The sequence below is a fragment of the Chinchilla lanigera genome, unplaced genomic scaffold (genome assembly GCF_000276665.1).
Source record: "Chinchilla lanigera isolate Chin_1 unplaced genomic scaffold, ChiLan1.0 scaffold00200, whole genome shotgun sequence".
NCBI classification, from domain to species: Eukaryota; Metazoa; Chordata; class Mammalia; order Rodentia; family Chinchillidae; genus Chinchilla; species Chinchilla lanigera.
Window position 1 is genome coordinate 157,528 of NW_004955601.1, and position 23,675 is coordinate 181,202.

The 23,675-nt window shown below is 35.2% G+C and overlaps 1 protein-coding gene across 1 annotated transcript in view; it reads left to right on the forward strand.

Annotated features, from left to right (window-relative positions):
* Sytl5 (synaptotagmin-like 5) overlaps nt 1-23,675 on the forward strand; it is a 133,552-nt gene that overhangs the window by 80,881 nt on the left and 28,996 nt on the right. The window contains exons 7-10 of the mRNA XM_005414815.2: nt 3,885-4,020; nt 8,611-8,740; nt 10,590-10,696; nt 21,982-22,077. Coding sequence (XP_005414872.1) covers nt 3,885-4,020; nt 8,611-8,740; nt 10,590-10,696; nt 21,982-22,077 — 469 coding nt within the window. The remainder of the gene's footprint in view (nt 1-3,884; nt 4,021-8,610; nt 8,741-10,589; nt 10,697-21,981; nt 22,078-23,675) is intronic.

A 23,675-nucleotide genomic window follows, 5' to 3' on the forward strand; every position in this document is an offset into this window, starting at 1 on the left:
TTTCATTATCACAATCTGAGCCATGAGGACAACTTAGCTCTCTTCATTTGAGCACTGTGCTGAAGAAAGAACATAATGGTATAATACTATAAGGGGATGGGGCAATGCAGGTAGGCAGTTATCATAGATCAATGAGCTTGTAGCTGTAGTTTAGCTGAATGTTTTCCAGCCTTAGTTGCATAGTGCAATCACTTGGGGAGTTTTAACACATGTGGTAACCTAAATACCACAGTCAGAGAATTCAGTTTAATTATTCTAGTAAATAATCTGAACGGGGATTTATAGTAGCTCCCTAGGTTTTTCTGATTTACAGCCAATAGGAAAGACTATCCACATCACAGAAGATGGTTCACAAAGACATAGTATTTTTGGATCACCAAAGACTAGAAGACAGAGGTACATTCAACTTTTCCCCTTTTCTTTATCATCTTTCATATTTATTTCAAATGTAGCAAACTCAGCTCACATTGCAACTACAATCTCCCTTGCTCATCTTCATGCATGTTTCAGTTTGGAAATAACTTTGAAAAGTTAGGAAAGCTCATAAAAGTCAGAAGGAATGTCACGCATTTTCTGTGTGCTGTGCTATGCACTAGCTTCTGGGTCCCAGTAGGTGCTGATGTTTCTCAAGTTAATGTTGCCTTGTGGGAGCTCAACAGGGCCAGGCACTCTGGAAACATTCAATCTTGGGAAATTTATTTCCTAGCTGTGACTCCTGGGAGACTATTATATAAACCAAAAAAAAAAAATCCAACTCATTAAACTATAATTTCAGAAACAGATATATCTGAGAAGCCATTATCAAGATTTGGGAGCAGCATGGAATTAGGGACAAGAAAATAGAAGACTTTTAAAAAGTATTTCAAAAAAGAAAGTAAACAAGATTCTTTTCTAACCTAGAAAATGTGTCTTTCAGTAATCCATAATAACCAAGCTCCCCAGACAGTGTCATATGCCCACACTTCAGCCCTATTACAATGAAATGAAAGGATCTCTTTTTCTCCCAGTTTTCCCTTAACCACATTTTAGCTTGAAGTTGGTTGGCACTAATATCTAATACTTTTTATTTGAATCAGGGCAACATGATATCTGAATCAAAAATATCTCCTTTTAAGTTGGCCTTTAAACTTCTCTACTTTAATTTAGACTCAAGGAAGGCTTCATCCTCTTATTTGAGGATGCAAAGGGTCATGCATTTTACATTGTATTTTATATAACATCTGAAAGTGTTGGCACCCAAAGATTTATGATGATCTGCCTCATTAGACCAAACCTTTTTTAAGTCTAATCAACTGAAAGGAAAATATTTTTGAGATGCTCACAGTAAATGTCAGGGGAGAATGAGAAAGTATATGTCATTTGTGAGAAAATGCTGCTGGCAATAGTAATTTCCAGTACCTGACTTATAATCACAAGAATTTTTTCCTTATTACACAACAGCTTCTTGAGTATCATCACCACAATTAATCAACTTCTGCTAGTGCTTCTTCCTAGTAGAAGTTTTTGGTTTCCTTAAGGCTAATTCATGCTGAAAACTTTGTCACAACCACCTGGTTCTCGGAGGACCTTCAGACATAAATACAAATGTCCACATGAATCTTTTTAGCTATAAATTCTTGGTTCTTTTCTGCAAGATTCATGTCTAGACTCTTTTTTAACGTATCTGAAATAGTAGAAAGGGTTGTGGCAATGTAACGGTCACAGCACAGCTTCACTGTGTAGTTCCCTAAACCTCCCTTAATTGGTACCTATGGCATGAACAAAAACACTTATCCAATGAACATTGTTAGCTGTTTTCAAATGTAGGTCCTAAGGCAGAAGAGCTCATAAAATCACCCTCAAACTTAGAATTCCAAATTACAGCAATCTATTTAATCAGAAAATTATATTCTCTTGTGAGAATCAACAGTGTTATAAACCTCCCTCCTGAGCTAAATTAATAGCGCTCTAATTACAAGTATCATGTCTAGAAAGAGGAGGCCAGAGGTTACACAGTACCAAAAGGATGCTGCCCAGAAAGTTTTTAAAATTTTCTTCACATAATAACAAGAAACTAATTCCAAGATCTCTGTCCTTTGATAGTTCATTCTATTAGTGTACACCTATCCTGGTTGTAATGATTTGATTTTGGTGACATGATGAATAAGCAGTATGACAAACTGAAACGGGCACAGGCTTTGGTAGATGGATGGAGAGTACTATGTATGTGCATACATGAATGCAATAATTATTTAACCTCATCAAGATTCAGCTCCTCATCATTAAAGCAGAAATGTTAATATCTTCTTATTGGGATTTGGGAGGAGTGGAAAGTGGCTAATACCTAGAAGATATTCACTAAATACAGCTACTATTTGCTTAATTACTGAGAGTGGTGATGGTGGTAGTAATGTTAATTGGGGCATTTCTGACTTTGGTGGCCTTCATATGTACAGCCTTCAAAAAACTTAGAAGTAGTGATTGACAGCTCTGATGCTCACGTCTTGTTTTTCCTTCTGACAGATTTATCTTCTAGTAATAATAAATGCAGGTTCAGACACTTTTCAAAATCCTTCTTTTTTCTTTATTTGGTGCCAGGAATCGAACTCAGGACCTTGCACTTGCCAGGCAGGCACTTATGCCACTGAGCTATATCCCCAACCCCCTGAGTCCTTCTTTTATTCAAGTTAGTCACATCTCTGCTCAGCTTTATTGCAAGCCTTAAGCACTATAAGCCAGTGCTGGTGTGCTTTACCAAAAATATCTTTATTCTAACTTATTAAAGTAGTAATTTAGAATGTGAAACTAATCAGGGTTTATATTTTCCTATGTAGTATATTTTGTGCTTGCTGGGAGGTAAGGAATAAAACAAGAACAAACTCTGTTATTAAATTCTAATTTGTCAAAATTTTGTTTACTTATGAAGCTACATTTATTAAGAAAATTGTTATCAACTTGAGGGAAGCGGCGCTGGGGATTCAGCCGGGCTGGGGATTTAGCTCAGCGACACAGCCCCTGCATGGCAAGCATGAGGTCATGAGTTCGATCCCCGGTACCAGAAAAAAAAACAAAAAACATAAAACATATGAGGGAGGGAATTGTCTTCCTTTTTCACTGTTGAATGTAATGTAATTTAACAAACACAAAAATGATTCAATCCAGTTACCAAAGACCATTACTTTTATACCAAATTTCTTAAATATGTACCATGAAGCAGACACTAAAATCACAGAAAAATTAAATATAGTTTCCAATCTTTGATTAAACATGTACAGAATGACTTCTTTGTCCCAAGGGACTGTGAAGATGCTCGAGCTACCATGGTAAATATGACATAATTCTGTTCCCACTGAGATCAGCATGCAAAGAAGAACCAGGGTCTACATATCCGTGGGTCAATTAGGGGACATAACAAGACCAAGATATAACTCTTAGGATGTAAGTACAAATCATGTTGACAGGGGCTGTGCTTGACAGGAAAGGCATGTTGGGGATGATTAAGGATAGGGAAGATTTATATAGACAGAATGGCAAAGAGGGCTTATCAGGTCTGGAGAAAGTGCACAAAAGTCTTGCAGGTGAAAGAGAACTTGGCAAATTGAGAGAATAATCAGGAAGGTAGAATGGCTGGGAGAATGTTGGTGAGGAATAGGAAATAAAGTTGGAAATATGGGGGATGAAGCTGAACTCCAAAGACTCTGAAGTCAGTCAAATGGGGTCAAACCTACTGAGCCCCTAAAGGTTTGGAGGAGGAGGGTGACATACAGTTGCTGAGCAGTTCCAACATGGCTCTTGTGAGCTTGCGGTTCATGTGTCCTCATCATTTTGCATGTCAGCTTTTCCCTGTCTGCATCTTTATTCTCTACTGTTTCCATGTTAAATTCAGAATGTGCTTTATGTTTCAGGGGAAGCCCCTCATCAGATCTCATTGAGCAGGAACCTGGATCTGGGATGCTGAAGAACAGCCGGAGTAATGTGACCCCTGTCACTCAGAGGTCACCAGCTCCAAGCACACGCAGCATGACCTCAGTCAGCAGTAAAGTAAGTGCACGAATGTGAAGAGATACTCAGCCTCTGGGACTTCACTTCCCTACCAAGGCATGATTGGATTGGAGCTCTGTATCTTGGAGCCTCTTTTAAATGTTGGTTAATGGTAGAAGTATCATTATGAAGACCAATCCTTCTGCACCCTTAGCTTTTGACCAGAAGCCCAAACTGAAAAGGAAAGAGAAAGACAAGATTTTAAAATGTCCTTGTATGACAGGGATTTAAATAACTATATGATTTAAACAAATATAAAGAATTTGTAGAACGCTCTGATTTTGAACCTCCTTGTTACTTCCCAGGGAACATATTCATAAACTAACTTCACTAATATTGCTCCAAGCTGACTGGAATCTGGAAAAGTAGAGCCTTAAAATATTTCTGTAGTTTCCTTTTCTACATAGCTGCTAAAATAAGGGATCATAATGAAAGCATAATGAAAGCTTAAATTACATATGGTATATATCATCACTGTATTTTATAATGCTTTTATCTTTTAAAGGAGAAAGTGGATAAAGTATTTGTGGGGAAAAATTTTCTTTTATTAAATATTCTCTCAAAAATTGTTTTTGGAAGCAATTATCATTTACTAGATGATTTCTTATTAAGCAGGAAACTCAGCACATAACGTTGGCATCTATATTTTAAAATATTTGTATACAACCCAAATTCTTTGATTCAGCAAAATTTAGTGAGCTGTGGTCAAGCAACACTTTGTAGGAAGTGAAAGAATAAGCCATGTAAATGTCTGGAGCAAGGCAGAGACAGTGCTGATATTTGGCAAATACAACTGGAGAAGGATGTTTCACTTCAGTTTAAGAAGTTGCTCAACAAGTTTCTTAAGTATTTTTAATTTCTCCAGAGGAACAGCCAGTGCAATGACCTGGTCATGGCTGGTACGTTCAAGAGAGAGTAAAAAGACCAGTGTAGCCGTTGTGGGTAAATGAAGGCAAAAGTCTAAGAAAAGAGTACAAGGAGATCATAGGCCAGAAAGGGCCTCAAAAACTATTGTATGTGCTTTGGCATTTACTTTGGTTAAGAGAGGGTGAGTTGGAGGGTTTGAGGCATAGGAATAGTGTAACCTGGCTTCAGTTTAAATAGCCTCCAAGGGATGTGCTGAGAAGCAGCTGCCAGGAAACACGAATGGAAACCATAGACCAGTTAGGAGGCCATTGCCAGACCATTGCCAGGAGAAACGTAAGACTTTGGGACAGAGAAGTAACAGTGGAGGTAGTGAGCAATCAGATTCTATAAATATTTTTAAGAAAGGGTCAAGGGCTGGGGATTTAGCTCAGCGGCACAGCGCCTGCCTGGCAAGTGCAAGGTCCTGAGTTCGGTTGCCGGTACTGGCGAAAAACCAAAAAAAGAAAGGGTCAAGACTCAAACAGATTGAAACAATAATAGATTCACTTCAACACTTATAGTATAGATTGTACTTGCTAAGATGAAAGACATATTTAAATTTTATAAATATGCTAAACTCAGCAAGCATATTATGTTCAGTAGTCTGAAAAGTCCTTGGGTAGTTGATGATTATGCTCACTTGACAACCTTACAAGGAGTGATATTAAAACTCTTTAACAACTGGTATGGTGGGAGCACTAGCCAATCAGAATATATACTGGTACCAGGCTTGGACGGTACCCTGTGGGTCCAAACGATGCCATTCTTCAGTGGATTATGGGGAGACCTGTGGATGAGGAGGAGCATGAAGAGAGGGAGGTAGACTAGGAGTAGTACTGTTTACCAACTGATACAAAAAAGTATTTAAAATTTTTAACAGTGGTATGGTTGTGCCAATGGGTAGCTGACTGTCAGTCCAATAAACAATAAGTTAATCAAATTTGTTTTTAAAACAAGGATTATCATCCCAAGTGTCATTTGAGTTTAGTAAGTGGGGAAATTCACCTTTTGACAGAAATTCTCTGCAACTAAGTTGAGTTTATTTACATATACAGTACACAGACAGGGCCTGTATTACATTACTCTTACATTCTAGCTGATCTAAAAGAATATTTTCTTTGAGGCTGAGATATATACAATGGGGTATTACATTACCATAAATAAAGATCAACTTGAGACATCCACAGACAAATGGATGAAACTTGAAAACACAATGTTAAGTGAAATAAGTCAGATACACAATTTCAAATAATTTCCCAAATTACCTATTCCATTGTTTCAAAAATATTTTAATATATATGTTAGTTTGTTTCATTTATACTAATTTATCTTAGTTTATTGAAAAAGAAAGTTTTGTGCTACTAGGTTTGTTTCATGTTTGCAAGAGATATTTTCTGTCTATATGTTATACTCTAAGCAACTTCTTTTAAGATTATGATACACAGTATATACCTATTGTCATTCTCTTATTTTTTATGAAAGTTTATTTTTTCCTAAAAGAATGCTTTTTATATTTTCTTCATTACTATCTACTTCTATTACATTAAAAATTTTCAAAGCAACTGAAAAGAGAGAAAAGAGCAATATTCCCTGTTGAGTAAAAATAAGATAGTATCTGAGGAAGGAAGTAGGGCAGTGAAGGCAGGAGGAGTAAAAATGGTCAAAATACAGTGCACAGATGTATCAAACCCCAAGCTGAATGTGATCACTATGTACTGTAAATATATAGTAATAAAAAAGAATGAATGATTAAAGAAGAAAAGACAGCTTAACAGGTTAGGAAGCACACTTGCTTTTTCATGATGAAAGGAAGAGGTATATAGACTTAGATGGTGATCAAAATCACTGCTCAATTTCTCCTATTTCTTAGTGTATCTTTGCTTCAATGTTCTTTCCTATTTTAGCCTGTAAGAAGTTTTTAAAATGGAAAAGTTTTAGAACATGTAAGTCTCTAATCTGTCCTGAGCTATGGTGAGATATGTTAATTTTAGATGTGAAAACATGAAGCTCTAGGGCATGCACTATGCCTCAATGACTATTCAGTATCAATTGGCTTATGAATGCTCAATATTAATAGTATTACTAGCTTACCTGTGGAAAAGTTTGCTATCATCATAACTGTGAGTAAAGAACTTGGTTTGGCTTCCTTAGAGAACTCCATATGTAAATAACTTTTTGAAGAGGTATTTCAAACTCACCTAAACCATTTGACATCAGTCACACTCTTGATAAACCTCCCTGGTCTATGGCAATTAGAGGACTTAGAAGCATTACACTTTGTGCTACAGGTTCTAGGTATTAGAAAATAATGAAAGACATAAAAACAGTCCACAATGAAGCTGAACTGATTAGCATGTTAAGCAAGTGAGAGCCACATCTCTCGGGAGTGAGTTTATCACTGTAACCCTGGTAGTCTAGTATGTGGAGAATAAGGAGAAATTACATTATATAGGACTTTGAAAGGGACATTTGATTGTTTGTACAAAGCAGAATTTTAACAGTCTCCTTCAGGTGTGATCACTATCACGTGCTATCATCTGCATGGACATTTAAACTCACCCCTCTCCAAATGTCCAATATTACTATTTTTTGACATCCAAAGAAGTTGCGGGAATGCAGGAGTAAAGTCCCTATGTACACCAGGAATATTGGGGCAATTTTCCTTTATCATATGTCAGAATGTAAGCCAGTCTCCGAATGAATTCTGCCACATGTACATGTATTTATTAGTAAGAACCCCTCAAAATCACCAATTCCTAGAAGTTGAGGAATCTTCACTCTTCTGAGCATTGATAAGTACCATGCATGTCAGTTTTGTCCCACAATAGATATAACCAACCATAATCTGACCACGCAGTCTTCTAGATTGAAAAGGTGGCATCACCTTCAACTAAGTGGCAATACAGATATAGGTACTAGTCAGCTTCCCATTGCTGTAACAAATACTTGAGATAAGTCAACTTAAAAAGAAGAATGGTTAATTTTGACTCACAGCTTTGGAATTTTTAGTCCATGGTCAGGCAGATATATTCCTTTTAAGTCTGTTGTAAGGCAGCATATCATAGTGGGGCAGGTATGATAGAGTAAGCTCCTCACCTCATGTTGGCCAGGAAGCAAAAAATGAGAGAAAGAGATCAGCATCCTACAGTCCCTAACATCTCTCACTGGGCCTCATTGTCAAAAGATTTCACCATCTCCCAGTCACTGAAATGAGGGCCAAGCCTGCAACTCATGAACCTTTGAGGGACATTCCTGTTCCAAACCACAGCAGGATGATTGAGGAGAAGGCATGTTGGGAGCAGGGATAAACATAGGACCAAACACAGTTCTAAGTAGTACTATGAGGGTACGAAGCTTAGGAAATTTTTAAATATAATTCATATAAAATTGAGGGCAATTATACCATTTTTCTTGGTAATCATATAAGAGAACACTTACTCATTTTGTGAGTAATAAAGTTTTCAAACACCATTTGTGCTGAATAGCAATAGATTTTATATAACAATTATTGATAATAAGTTTTGCAGTCATATGGGCTGCTCATGAGGGTCCTGCCAATGTCAATTCACTCCTAAAATGTAACATACATAGATGTGCGTAAACTAAAATATATTTATACTGAATGATCTTAAAGTAAATTACAGTAAGTATAATGTTCTTTTCTTAATTTTTACTTGTGGTAAGGAGCATGGTTTTGAAAATTCCATTGGTTTGTCTGCCACTGAATGCACCTCTGAGGAGTTCACAAAGAGTCATCGGAGAAACACGTCCAGCACACCTTCCATAGCAGTGTCTGGGACCTCCCTCTCCTCAGGTGGGCGTTTATGGCACAACTACTCAGCTGTGAAAAATGACTAAATGCAATGTAACTGAGTCTTCTCTGTGGTGTTAAGTGGATGTTTAATGTATTGGGAAATAATCATCTATTCTTTGACCCAAGGTAGGTTTATTGCATGATAACTGCTTAAAGGTAGTATTTGGCCTCTTGTTTTCACAAAAAAATTCATTTATTGAGTAGATGCCTTGCCAGGCATTATCATTAGGTTTTAAAACTACACCAGAAGGGGCTGGGGATTTAGCTCAGCGGCAAAGCGCCCGCCTGGCAAGCGCAACGTCTTGAGTTCGGTTCCCGGTACCGGAGAAAAACCAAAAAAAAAAAAAAAAAACTACACCAGAATATCAATATAAAAATAAAAATGGCCCCAGAATACATTTGATGTGGCAGACAATACTGGCACAGGGAAAGAAAATGTTAGTTTGTTTGACATAGCAGCCTGAAGGTCCCTATATCTAGACAGAGTATAATTCTAAAGTTTAAATAAGGAGTTTTTGCAAACAACATGAAAGTATTAATAACTTTTCATTTGTATGGAATATTCATGTATAACATTTTATTTTATTATCGCAGCAGTCCTGTGGACCAAATATTATTTATGCTGCAATTTTATTATCTATGAATAATAAAGAAACTATTTAGTATTTAGAGAAACTTGCCATGATGATGTTTACCTTGTATATCACACTAAATTCATGATGTAATACTCAACATTAAAACATAACCTATTACCTAATGATGATATATGCACAAAGCCCAAGGCTAGTTTTTAGACTGTAACTGAAAAGATTTGAAAATCTCTCCTAGCCAGCCAACATCCAAAGGCTTTTTGTATGGACTTGGTTTGGGGGCTAGTTACTTTGGTCGTCTGTTTGTTTGTTTGTTTTGTCATTGTTTTATTTCTTGAAGTTCTGAGGAGAATTAAAGCAGTTTACCTGTTAAAGGAAAAATTTTAAAGCAGCCTATAAGCCAACATCATAACGTCTGCTTCGACTATTCAACTCAGCGTTTCCTGTTTACTGAGTGCTAATTCTGTTAGGCACTGTGCTGAACACTTCTATATTATTTCATCTACCATTTGAAACTCAAGTACTTGATCAGTCTCCAGTTTTTCTCATTTATAAGAAACTCTATCTACTTCAGAAAGGCTTTGGTACAGATTTATTCTGTGACAGTAAACTATCCTGATTTGGTAAGCTGTGTACAGCATTACAAAGAGGTAAATTATTCCTTATTTTATATTTTGAAAACTGAAAGCAAGACGTTCTGTTGATGAAAGAATGTTCTGGTCTCTGAATAAATAGAACTTCCTATTAGTTTATCCATAGTCAGTATCTTTTTGTGTGAGAGGGACTTGCCATGTTCTTTCCAAGTAGAAGTTTACAATAGATTTATTTGTATTTTATATCAAAAATGAAAACAGTGAATTCTGTACATACAGAAACCAAGAGTGGTTAGTGGTTTATTTTTTTCATTCTTAAAGAACCAATCTATGAGAATTTTTTTCGAAGTCTAAGAGTAAAGTAGATGCCTTAAACAACTTAAAGCTTCATATTTTATAGTAGAGCATTTAACCTCCTGTGGTCAAAGGAGAAATGAACACAGGAGTGTTACTGTTCAGTCCAAGGCAATTTCCAAAATACTATAAAAGTTTGTTAACATACACAGCCTGAAGTTACTGATCTTGGATGTTGTTTCCATAACACTGTCTGTGCTCTATGCCTACAAAGAATTACAATAAAAATGAAACATTTGCAATGAAAAATAAGAACATCTAACAAAATGGACTGACTCACATATTTTTTATGTATTTTTTTCTTCCCTCCAGACCGGAGTCGATCTGAGTTACATTTGAGTGAGTCATTTACAGAAGACTTAGAGGATACTGTGAGCCTAAGAAGCAGGTCTGTCCCTGGGGCTTTGGACAAAGACTTGGTAAGTTGGATGCGGCAGACAGCCTGATGCTCCTGAGGAGGGAAAGGCAGGGTTCTGCTCAACCAGTTTCACTTTCAAACGATGATGAGTTGAGAGTGAAGTGAGGATATGCAAAATCACTTCATGTGATTCTTCACAGTCAACATATAAGAGCAGCTAAAAGAATTATTAAGAAAATGTAACAGATATTTAGGTAAATGAGAGATTATTTCAAAGAAATTTTTTCAGATATTTCAATTCCTGGTTAAAAGCACATCAGTTCATCTAAACCTGGGAAATGAGGGATCTGAGCATTTTCTGAACCAAACAGTGCCTGACTTCCCTGATTATATATTTTACACGGACATTTTTATATCTCTAGTTTCCTTAACAAGTGGTCTTCTTGAAGCTAAATTATTTGAAAACTTAATTTTTCATTGTACTCATTTATAAAACAAGGTTAAATTAGATTATTGGTAATGTTCCTTCACACTATACTTCTGACATTCTGATTTCTATAACTGTTATAATAAAATTTGAACTCCTTCGCAAAAAGATATAGCACAAGTGTTAATTAACATTAATAGTTCTTCCTAAGTAGGCCAGGAAACTTGGAGTTCTGCAACTAATACTACAGTATAAAAAGCTGGGAAAATGCCTTAAAATCCACTACAAAAGGAATGGATAGACACAGCCTCACTAGAGCCCAGACTGGACTGAAACTTGCAATCCTCCTGCCCCAGCCTTTTGGGCAGCTGGAATTACAAGTGTGCAGAACTGCTCCAAGCAGGGCAGGTTATATTTATAGGCATAAAAAAAGGTAGTGAGAAGAAGAAAGTGGAAGTGAAGTACAGAGACAATCTGATTGGTTATAACTCAAATCTGCACTATTTGAACAGGATTTAAACAATTGACCACTTGTTACAAGAGTGGGTTACAGTCTGTTCATACATCAAATTAGGTTGCAGTTTGCTGTGTATGGAGAAATCATTAGGACAAGCCAAAAATATATAGAGGCAGCTTTAGACTGATTTTAACACTCTTCCAGAAAAAGCCAAGGTACAGTTAACTTCACTAATTAATTTCACCAAATATTTAAACAAGAAATAATAATTCATAAATTTGTTCAGAAGGTTGAGGAGGAAATAGTTGCTAACTCATTTTATGAGACCAGTATTACATTGATACCAAAGCTAGAGAAGATATCCCAAGAAAACAAAACATGGACCAATCCTCATCATGAATATGGATGCAAAAATCTTTAATAAAATATTAGCAAACCAAACCCAGTAACAAAAAGAGGTCACACACTATAACCAAATGGGATGTATCCCAGGTAGTTAAGGTTAATTTAGCATTCAATGTAAATTAATGTAATGTAGTGTATCAATAGAATGAAGAACAGTAGTTACATCATCTCAGTAGATGCAGAAAAATTATTTGACAAATTCAAACATCCTTTCTTGATAAAATGTTCACCAAATTAGAAATAGAGGGAATCTGTTCAGTCTAATAAAGGGTATCTACAAAGTTACCACAACTACCAACATACTTAATGGCAAAAAGGACCAAGTGCTTTCTACCTAAGTGCAGGCAAGAATTTCCACCTGCACCACTTTGCTTCAACATTGTTCAGGAGATTGTAACCACTGTAGTAGAGAGAGAAAAAGCAAAATGGAAAAATACAAAAGAAAAGAAAGCTTCTCACTGGAAAGAAAGAAGTGATAGCTTTCTTATTTGCAGACGATATGATCCCCTGGGGAAAGTCTTAAAAGATGTATAAAAACATGCAGAAAACTAATAACAAGGTTATAAGAAATGAAATCAATGTACAAAAAACAATGGTACTATATGGTATATCCTAGCTCTGAACAATTGAAAATGGAATTACATTTGTATCATGAAGTATCATGAAGTAAGTTTTTAAAAGTCAGTCAGAATTAATACATTTTAAAAAGGTTGAGATGAGCACTGAAATTTATAAAACTCTTGCTGAGCTAAATTTGAGATATGAGAAGAATGGAGCTGTGCTATGTTCATAGATTACAATATTTAATGTTTTAAGATGAAAATTTTCTTCAAATGAATGTATAATCATACTGAAAATCAAAATGCAAATAGGGTATTTTATAAAAATAGGCATGATGATTCTAAAATTTACATGAAAATTCAAAAGGCCCAGAATGACAAAATAAATTTTGAAGCACAAAATTGGAAGACCTACACTAATAGATTTCAAAACTTATGTGTCTATATTTATTTGTCTGAGTAACTAATTTGAAGATATCAATATGTACTACAACAACCATTGTTAATTTCCTAACATCTTGTCTGAAATTCTGTATTGCTTGTATTGTTTTTGCGTTATTTTCTAAATGTATGTGTGTTTGTTATTATGTTTTCATTCTTTTATCTTTAAAATAAAAAACTTACTGTACAGTAACAGTAACTAGTACAGTATTCTACTGACATAAGCACAGATGATCATGGGATAGAATCCAAGGTCTAGAAATAGATCTTCACATTTGTGATATTTTAGGTTTGGCTTATGAATGGTGAAAGGATATCCATTTCAATAAATCATACCGGAAAAATTGAATAGCTATATGTCAAAGATCAAAAATAATATCAAAACTTTGACTCTTACCATACATACTGTGCACAAAAAAGGAATGAACTAACTCAATATAGGTTATGTACCTAAATTTAAGAACTAAAACTATAAAATTCTAAAAGAAAATCTCAGGGAAAATTTTCTATGTTTTGAGTTAGGATAAATTCTTAGAAATTACATTAAAATATGCATGATATATCCAAAAACACTCATAAATTGAATTTCATTAGAACTAAAACCCTTCACACTTCAGAAAACATTATAAAACTGAGAAGACAACCCACTGGCTGAAAACTACTTTCAAATTATATATTCAGTAAGGAATTTTTATCTTGACTATATAAAGAACCCACACATTCAATATTAAAAAGACAAATAATCATATTAGTGGATAAAAGATTAGAATAAACATTTAATCAAGAGAGATTTACAAATGCCTAGGAAGCACATAAAAAGATACAGAGCAACATTCGTGATCAAACAAATGAAAATTAAATCATGAGGTACTTAATACACACTAGAGCATTTATAATCCAAAAGACAAGTGTTGACAACAATAGAGAGAAATTGGAACCCTATTACACTGCTGCTGGGAGTATAACATGGTACAACCACTCTGTAAAATGCTTGACAATTTCTTTAAAAATGAAACATAAACTTACTATGCATCTCAGCAATTTGAATCTCAGATACCTATCCAAGAGAAATAAAAACACGTCCACCCAAAGACATGCACACAAGTATTCATATTAGCAGTCCTCAGAATAGCCAAAAAGTGGAAATAATAATGTCTGTCCACTGATGAATATGTAAAATATTCATTATATTTTCTAGAAAGGGCTATTATTTAGCAATAAGAAGGAGTTAAGTACTGATGCATACTACACCATGGATGAACCTTAAAAATATGTTAATGAAGGAAACCAGACAAAATTTCACATCATATAGCTATATTTAAATGAAATATCAAGAAGAAAAAAAGGCTCTCAAGATGAATGTAATTATTATGTATCACAAACATCATAAAATAAATAATTCTTGAGTTAAAAGAAAACTTATTTTTATTATTATATATGTATAATACATAATAGTCATGTTTTTATGGTAATTAGTCCATGCATATAACATATCTTGATTATTTTCATGCACTTACCCTCTTCTCTCTCTTACTTCCCCACTTCCTGCAATTCTCTCCCCTATCCCCCAAAAGTCTGCCCTCTTCTTTCCTACCATCTCTCCTTTATTTTACTCATGTATTTAAGGTTTAATCCTCAGTCCCACCAAAAGCAAACAAACAAACCAAACTTTTCTGTTTCTTAATAGGGTTCCTTTTAATGTTCCCAGGCAAGAACATGGAAGAGTGTTGTATAGCTTCCAAACCTCCAACACTTTTATTTTTAAATGGCAATGACACTGAGTGTGCTGACACATGCCTGTAATCCCAATATTCTGGAGGGTGAGGCAGGAGGATTGCCTCAAGTTCAAAGCCAGCATTGGCTACACAGTGAGTTCAAGACCAGTTTGAACTATCTAGCAAGACTCTATTAAAAAATTAGTTTAATGTAAAAATGAAATGATAATGATTTTCAGTGTAATCTTAAATTCATAATTACTTTCTGTTGACCAACATGGAAGCTAATAAAATTAAATCAAATTTATAAACATGAAAAAGAAAGGAAAGCTGGGCATTGTGGCCCACGCCTGTAATCCCAGCACTCAGGAGGCTGAGGTAGGAGGCTCACTATGAGTTCGAGGCCAGCCTGGGCTACAAAGTGAGTTCAAGGCCAGCTTAAACTACATAGCAATACCCTGTCTCAAACAGACAAATAAACAAAGAGTAAAAATCTGTAAGGGAATTATAGCAGATTAACATTAGCCAAGGACTAGAGAGTGAAGTGGCTATTGACAAGAAATGAGTGTTGAGGAGTTTATGGGTTTGATGGAAGTGTAAAACTGAATTGTGCTGATGTTTTCATATTTACAATTTGCTAAAATTACTGAATTATACACCACACGCATATGTACACCTGAAGGCAAGGTGTGATTGAAAAGTATAGTCAATGTTTAAATGTTTCATATTTATTACATTAAAAGACATATTGCCGTTCATCCCCCTCAAAATACTCCCTCTCTTTTCAAACACAGTTAACTCATCTTTCTTGCCACTTTTTCTAGTGGTTCTACAAGATATTTTTGTTTGTTTTTGTTTTTGTTTTGTTTTGTGAGTGCCTTGAGTTGTACTCCTGTGGCTGCCTTGATGTGCTGAGCTGATCCAACATGTTTACCTTTCACGATCATTTTTACTTTTGGGAAGAGCCAGCAATCATGCTGCACCTGATCCATTGAATAAGCTGGACAAGGAAACACCATAAGGTTTTCATGAGCCTGCCTTTCCATTGGATGGCTCGTAGCAGCAGCCTTCACTGTGCTTTGATCAGATCACTTAAAGATACAAAAGTAGATTTGCAGAACTGCTTCGGATGTGGCAAAAATGATGAGTGTATCCAATAGGAGGGGGAGTATTTTGAGGGAGATTGATGGCAGTATATTTTTTTACTATAAATATCTATCAGGTACATATTCGCCATCCTCAATAAAGCTGTTCCAGGAGAAAAGAGACAGCAGAAAGGAAAATAGCTGAAATTTGGTGGTATTGACAATTTTTAAAATGAAATGATCACTTATAATAAGTACTGGGTAATAGCTTATTCAGAAAGAGGAAAACAAAAATATAGAAAAGGGACTATTTGACAATAATAAGGATGCATTTCGCATAATTTAAAGATATATACAGTTTAAAGTGACAAAGTTGTGAGATAAATAAGAACTTCTACCTTAACACATTGTATTTAAATATAGAAATACTGTACAAGAGAAATTTCTAAAAGCTTTTCAAAAGTTCTATTTTATACAAGGGAAGAAGTGTCAAGTTAATATCAGAATTCAATAGCAGCATTGTGTACAAGATGAAAAAGTAGTAATATGTCAAAAGTATTGAAGGAAAGCTATTTTGAACCTAGAATTATATATCCACTTAAAAGAGAGTGCAAATCTCCAATCCTTGCCATACAAAGACTCATACTGAAATCATTTGAGACCAAATATTTAACAAAGAAAAGAAATATGAGAACAGTTGCAAGGTCTATAAAAAATAAAGGAGACAACATAAATTGGTAAAGATGTTATCTCAATAAATCTAAGACCAAAAGGACATATACACAATAATATAAACTTTAAATTCTGTTCAAAATCATGCTTAGCATATTCTTTGATCACAAACAATTACATTGGGCATAAAAGCAAAAACATAAATTAAAATTAACCCCCAAATTTTCAATTTCAAATGTTACAAATAATTATTGAGTCAAGTAATTAGCATACATACATGCACTTTGTTTTGTTTGGTTTGGTTAGGTTGGATTTGTTTTTTGAGACAGGATCTCACTATGTAGTTTAGCCTGGCCTTGAACTCACTTTGTAACCCAGGCTTCCCGTGTGCTCACAGCAATCCTCCTGCCTTGGCCTCCCAAATCCTGGGATTACAGGCATGCACCACTATACTTGGTATAATTAGATACAAAGAATCAGTAAATCAAAGAGTTGTTTTTTTTTTTATTTTAAAGAGAAAAGAACAAAAACAAAATAGTAAAAACAAAGCAAAAACAAAACACAAATACAATAGAAATGATACAGAATTCCAAAAAAAGATGATAGGAAATTAACAATGGCTGTTGTATTACATATTGTTATCTTCAAAGTAGTTGCACAGATTACCAGATATAAGCATGCAAGATTGATCAAACAATTAAACGTTAACTGTTCCTTTGAATAAACTATTAGAAATTAGTAGTATAATTATCTTAGCTCTCTTGTGTGTATATATTTTTTTCACTTCCTTCTTGCTTTCGTTTCTCCTTTCCCTCATCCCAGTTGTTCTTTCCTTTTGAGCAGTTTCTTTCCCTGATTTTTTGAAAGACTAAGTAAAATTGATAAACTTTTAGCCAACTTTATCACAAAGAAGAAAAAAAGACTCAAAATTATGTGATGAGAAATAAAAAGGGGAAATCACAACAGACTCTGCAGAAATCAAGAAATCATCAACACCTACTCTGAGAAACTGTACTCTGATAAGATAGAGAACATAGAAGAAATGGACAGATTCCTACCTGGATACATATGAATTGCCAAAACTGAATCAGGAAGAGTTAAAAATTCTAAATAACCCAATATCAGCTAATGAAATTGAAAATGTAATTTAAAACTTACCTACAAAGAAATCCCAGGTCCTCATGGATTCATTACTGAATTCTATAAGAAATTTAGAGATGATCTAATGCCACTACTGTTGCAGCTCTTTAGTGAAATTGAAAGGGAAGAAATACACCCAAAGTCATTCCTGGAAGCAAGTATCACCTTGAAAACAAAACCAGAGAAGGACCCAATAAAAAAAGGAAACTACAGGATAATCTCCCCAATAAGCATAGACACAAAAGTCCTCTCTAAGATACTGGCAAACAGAATACAACAAATCATCAAGAAGATTATTCACAATGACCAAGAAAGATTTATCGCAGGGATGCAGGAATGGTTCAACATATGCAAATCAGTAAACATAATACACCACATCAACAGAGCCAAAGGAAAAAAAAACATATGATCATCTCAATAGATGCAGAAAAAGCATTTGAAAATGTCCAACACAAACTCATGATAAAAACCCTATAGAAAAAAAGAGTAGATGGTCTTTATCTCTATTTGGTTAAAGCCATCTATGACAAATCCACAGCCAAAATCACACTGAATAGTCAAAAGCTGAAAACTTTCACTCTAAAATCAGGAGCAAGACAAGAATGTCCACTATCACCATTGCTATTTAATATAGTTCTGGAAACATTAGCCAGAGAAGTTAGACAAGAGAAAGAAATAAAAGGAATAAGGATATGAAAGAAAGAGATTAAATTATCATTATTGGCAGATGACATGAAACTCTACATAGAAGACCCTGAAAACTCCACCAAAAGACTTGTTGATTTAATAACCAAGTTCAGTAGTGTAGCAGGATTAAAGTCAACACTAAAAAAATCAATGGCATTCCTGTACACAAGCCATCAGCACACTGAGAGAGAACTCAGGGAAACAACACCCTTCACAATAGCATCAAAACAGAAATACTTAGGAATCAATCTAACAGAGGAAGTAAAAGATCTCTACATTGAAAATAACAGTACTCTGAAAAAGCAGATAGAACAGAACGTCAAAAATGGGAAGATATTCTTTACTCATGAGTAGGAAAAACCAGCATAGTAAAAATGGCCATACCCTCTAAATTGCTATACAGATTTAATACACTCACAACCAAAATACCATTAACATACCCCACATAACTAGAGAAAACAATCCTAAAATTCACTTGGAACCATAAGAGATATAGAATAACAATGGCAATTCAGGGCAACAGAAGCAAGGTAGGAGGTATCACAATCCTTGACTTGAAATTATACCACAAAGCCACTGTGATAAAAGTAGCAAGGTACCAGCAAAGAAACAGACCTGAGGATCAATGGAAAAGATTTTAAAAATGTAGAAACAACTCCAAGCACACTCAGCCACCTTTTCTTTGACAAAGGGGCCAAGCATGTTCACTGGAAGAAAGATAGCCTCCTTAAAAAATGGTGCTGGAAAAACTCACTTTCCACATGCTCAAGGTTAAAACTAGACCCATGTCTATTACCATGCACTAAATTAAAATTGATACGGATAAAAAATCTAAATAATAAAACAGAAAAACTAAATCTGCTGAAAGAGAAACTAGGTAGAACCCTTGAAAACATAGGTATAGGCAAAGATTTCAAATACAAAACCCAGATTTCATGGGAAAAACTACAAAGAATCAACAACTGGAATGTCAGTATATTAAAAAGTTTTTGTGGGCAGGGGATATAGCTCAATGGCACAGTGCCTGCCTGGCAAGCCCAAGGTCCTGAGTTCCATTCGTGGTACCACCGCCTACAAAGAAAAAGAAACTACCAAAAAACTTTTGCACAGCAAAAGACATTATCAATAGTGTGAAAAGACAGCCTACTGGGTGGGAAAAAGATTTTAGTCAGTTGTCCCTCAGACAGAGGCCGAATATCTAGAACATATAAAGACTCGAAGCTCAGTTGGCGAATGCTTGCCTAGCATGCACAAGGCCCTGAGTTCAATCCCCAGTACCACAAAAAAAAAAAAAAGAATTGAAAAAACTATTAGATCCCCCAAATTTAAAGACCACTTCAAAAGTGGGCATCTGAGATGAATACACTCTTCTCAGATGAAAAAATACAAAAGGCAAATAAATGTATGAAAAAACATCCAACATCACTGGTCATTTGATTTTTTTGTTTTATTTCATTTTGGTACTAAGAATTGAACTCAGGACTTTGGACTTGCCAGGTAGACACTTTGCAAATGAGCTGCATCCCTGGCCCTGGTTATTCGAGAGATGCAAATTAAAACAAATTTGAGATTCCATCTCACTCCAGAAAGAATGGCAGTTATTGACTAATCAACCAATAACAAATGCTAGAGAGGCTGTGGAGAAAAGTAATTCTTCTCCACTGTTGGTGGGACTGTAGACTGGTGCAACCACTGTGGAAATCAGTGTGGAATTTCCTCAAAATATTAGGATTACAGGCCCCATTTGACCTAGCTCTTCCCCTTCTTGGTATGTTCCTAGAAGAATTAAAAATATCACACTGCAGTGATATGTGCACACCCATGTTTATAGCAACAGTTTGTAATAGCTAAATCTTTGGGAAAAAAACAAATGAACATCAACTGAAGAATGGTTAAAAAGTACATGGGGTTTTTAAACAATGGAGTACTACTCAGCCATAATAAAGGATAAACTTGAGACATTCCTAGGTGAACGCACCTTAAGACCATATTCTAAAGTGAAATAAATTGGACACACGTATAAATATCACATCACTTCCTTGGTGTGAGAAACGATAAAATGGAAACAAAGCTTCTAAAATGAGGAAAGGAGGGAAATAGAGGTTGAAGGGAGGGAAGGGGATTTAAGAAAAAGAGGAAGAGGAACCAGGACATATCATGTACAGGTACAAATTCCCTGTGATGAATGTGACCATTTTGTATATCTACTTTATAGCAATGAATTTAATAAAAAAGAGATACTTCAAAGTAGTGAAATAAAATACAACAAAATAACAAGAAGTAAATTAAAATAAAATATCAGCAAAAATTTTAAGATTTAGAAAAAGTCTTAGATGTGAACAATTTTACAACCTTAAATATTTGAATAAAAAGAAAAAAGGGCTGAAAATAATTCATTGTGAATTTACTCTTTTAGTTAGAAGACTAACATGATAAATTGAAGAAAGATACAATTAAGAGCAGAAATCAACCGGTACCGGAGAAAAACCAAAAAAAAAAAAAAAAAAAAAAAAAAAAGAGCAGAAATCAATTAACTACAAATCAAAGGTAAAATACAGAACAACAAAACAAAACTTAGTTTTTGAAAAACACCAATAAAATAAAAAAACTCTGAATAGATTTCCAAGGAAAAGGATGGGGTAAGACCAAAAAACATTATAAATGAAAAGGTAATGAAACTACAAATAAAATAGGCTGGAAAAGTAGTATCAACAATTATTTTGAAAGCAAAAATTTGATAACTTACATGAAATGAATGAATTTTTAGAAAAATTTGCTTTGTGAAAGCTGACTCAAGAACCTTTTGTGGGAGGGATATGGGGATTAAACTGCATCTTCATACTGAGCTACGTTGCCAGCTCTTCTTCTTATTTAATTGTGAGACAGTCTTGTTAAGTCTCTAAATTGCCTTAGTTGGACTCAAACTAGGCATCCTCCTGCCTCAATCTCCTACAGTCCTGGGGTTAGAGGTATGAGACACTGTGCCCAGAAAGAAGCAATTTTTCAAAAACCTGACACTTTCTGATATGACTAATAAAACTGAAGGAGTAGTTAAATTTTTTCACACAAAAAAATTTAGATCCACATGACTTTGTAGCAAACTTTATGAAACTTTCAAGGAAATGATCCTAAACACTACACAATCATTTTATTGTAGTACAATATACACAAGATAAAAATTACCATTTTACTTTTTTTAAGTGTACAGTTCTATGGTGTGCATTACATTCCAACAAGCACTGAGATGATAGTTCATTATAGCTGTAATTTGCATTTTCCTGAAGATTAGTGTTGTTGAACATTTTTTTCATATACCAGTTGGAGAGTTGTCTGTCTTCTTTTGAAAAGTGTCTATTTTGGTTCTTTGTTTATTTTGGGGTTTGACACAGATACACACAGACCCCCAAATTTTTAAGATATTAAAATCAAATTCATTGTGAAAACTGTATTGCCATACAGGTTGAGGAGGTAGGAATTATATTCAGGTCTCTATGATTCCAAATTTCAACTTTCTTCCACAAAGCAAGCACTGTTAGGAAAGAAACCTGCCCTCCACCTCCAGCTACTGTCTTCTTCTGAAGATGCAATTCAGACTGACTGGAGTAGAAAAGAGAAAAACCCAGGAACTGGGTGCTTCTCTAGATATTTTTATCTGATTTCCAGGTATTTATGAAAGGAAGTGGGTTTTAAAAAGAAAAGACTTTCTGAGAAAAAAATATAAGTAAACTAAACCACTGATTTTTTCCTCCTTTTGTAGAACTCCTTGGAAGAAGAGACTCAAAAAGGTGTTGATGATTTAGTGTCCTCCCAGTTTTCTGCAAACACCCACAGTCTGGCAAGTGGCCTGTCAACTGTAAGCAGTCCTCTGGCACATGTGGAAATTTTCCTCTTCTCTTAATAATTTTATGTGCATTTCCAGAAGAGCTATTCGTTCTCTTAAGAAAATGTATAAGGAGTGAAACAGCCATTGTAGGTTCCTGCTTAGACTTTTCCCACAGAATACTCTTTGGTCTAATTTTGTGTGTGCTTTTTCTAAGCTCCTGATTGCTTCCTTCCTTCTTCTATGGTAATTGCCTAAGTTTTAAACATTCCTATTTCATGAAGAGTTAGAAGAATGGAGTTTGAGCGCTTCCAACACAGAAGAAATATGTTTTTAAGGAGAAGAAAATGCTAATTAACCTGATTTAAATATTAAACATGTATAATATGTATTAAATTATCAAATAATACCTTATAAGTATATACAATTATGTGTCAATTTCTAAATCTCTTCATTTCCTATTTTAAGCCCCAATCAGTTCAAGCCTATAAATTATTTCAGTACTCTGCTGAAAAGTTTACTTGATACCATTATTTCAACTCCCCAACTGTTTACACTGCTGTTCAAAATTTTCCTAAAACACCTACCCAGTCAGATTGTCCTCCTACTTACAAAATAAAGCACCTTCTTACTTCAGAGGCCAATGTCCTCCCTGAGAAGATGAATTTAGGAACCTCTCTTAGTCACATTCTTGTCACTGGGATAAAAAAATGAACAACCACAATTTAAAGGAGTAGAGGTTTATTCTGACTCATTTTCAATCCACAGTCAGCAGGCTTAAACACAGAAATGGTATGGTGGAACGACCTATGCAAAAGAAAGCTGCTCACATTGTGCTGTCCAGAAAGGACAGAGAGAAGTGAGGAGCCAAAAGGGACATATACACTTCCAGGACATACTCCCAATTACCCACCTCTTCTGACCAGACCCCCACATTCCAACAGCAAGTCAACTATATCTCTACAATGATTCAGTCCTCTTCCAAAAGCCCCACCTATGAGCAAATGAAGTTTCTGAGGGACATTCTTGATCTAAAGCATAACATCCATTCCTGGACCCAAAATACCCGTGCACATCTCTTTATGCAAAATATATTTAGTCCACCTCCAAGAGTGACTAAATTCTTAACATTTTCAATAGTGATAAAAAATCTAAGTCCAAAGTATCCTCTGAGACTCAAGGCAAACTTTTAGCTTGAGCCCCCATAAAAATAAAAACTAATTTTAAATACTAACATACAGTGACGCAGGGTAGGCATTCCTATACAAAAAGGGAGGAATAGGGAGTTAGAAACCAATGGGACCAAAGCAAGATGAAACCCAGTGAGGCAAACATTAAATCTCATAGTTCCAGGACCAGCATCAGAGGCATATCGTAGGAAAATCTGAGCTCCAAGATGCTTGTGCTGCTCTGCCCCTATAACAATGTCAGTTGCAGCTCTCATGGCCTCTCTCTTCAGGTGGTTCTGCTCACTGCACTTTCAGCTTCCCTCTCACAGCTTAATATGCTTCCCTTTCAGGAGTGCACTGAATGGTCTCCTAGGCCTTCTAAAATCTGTGTGGGAGCCTCTATGACCCTATAACTTTTGCATGTCTCATGCCCATAAAATCCACACCACATGGATAATGATT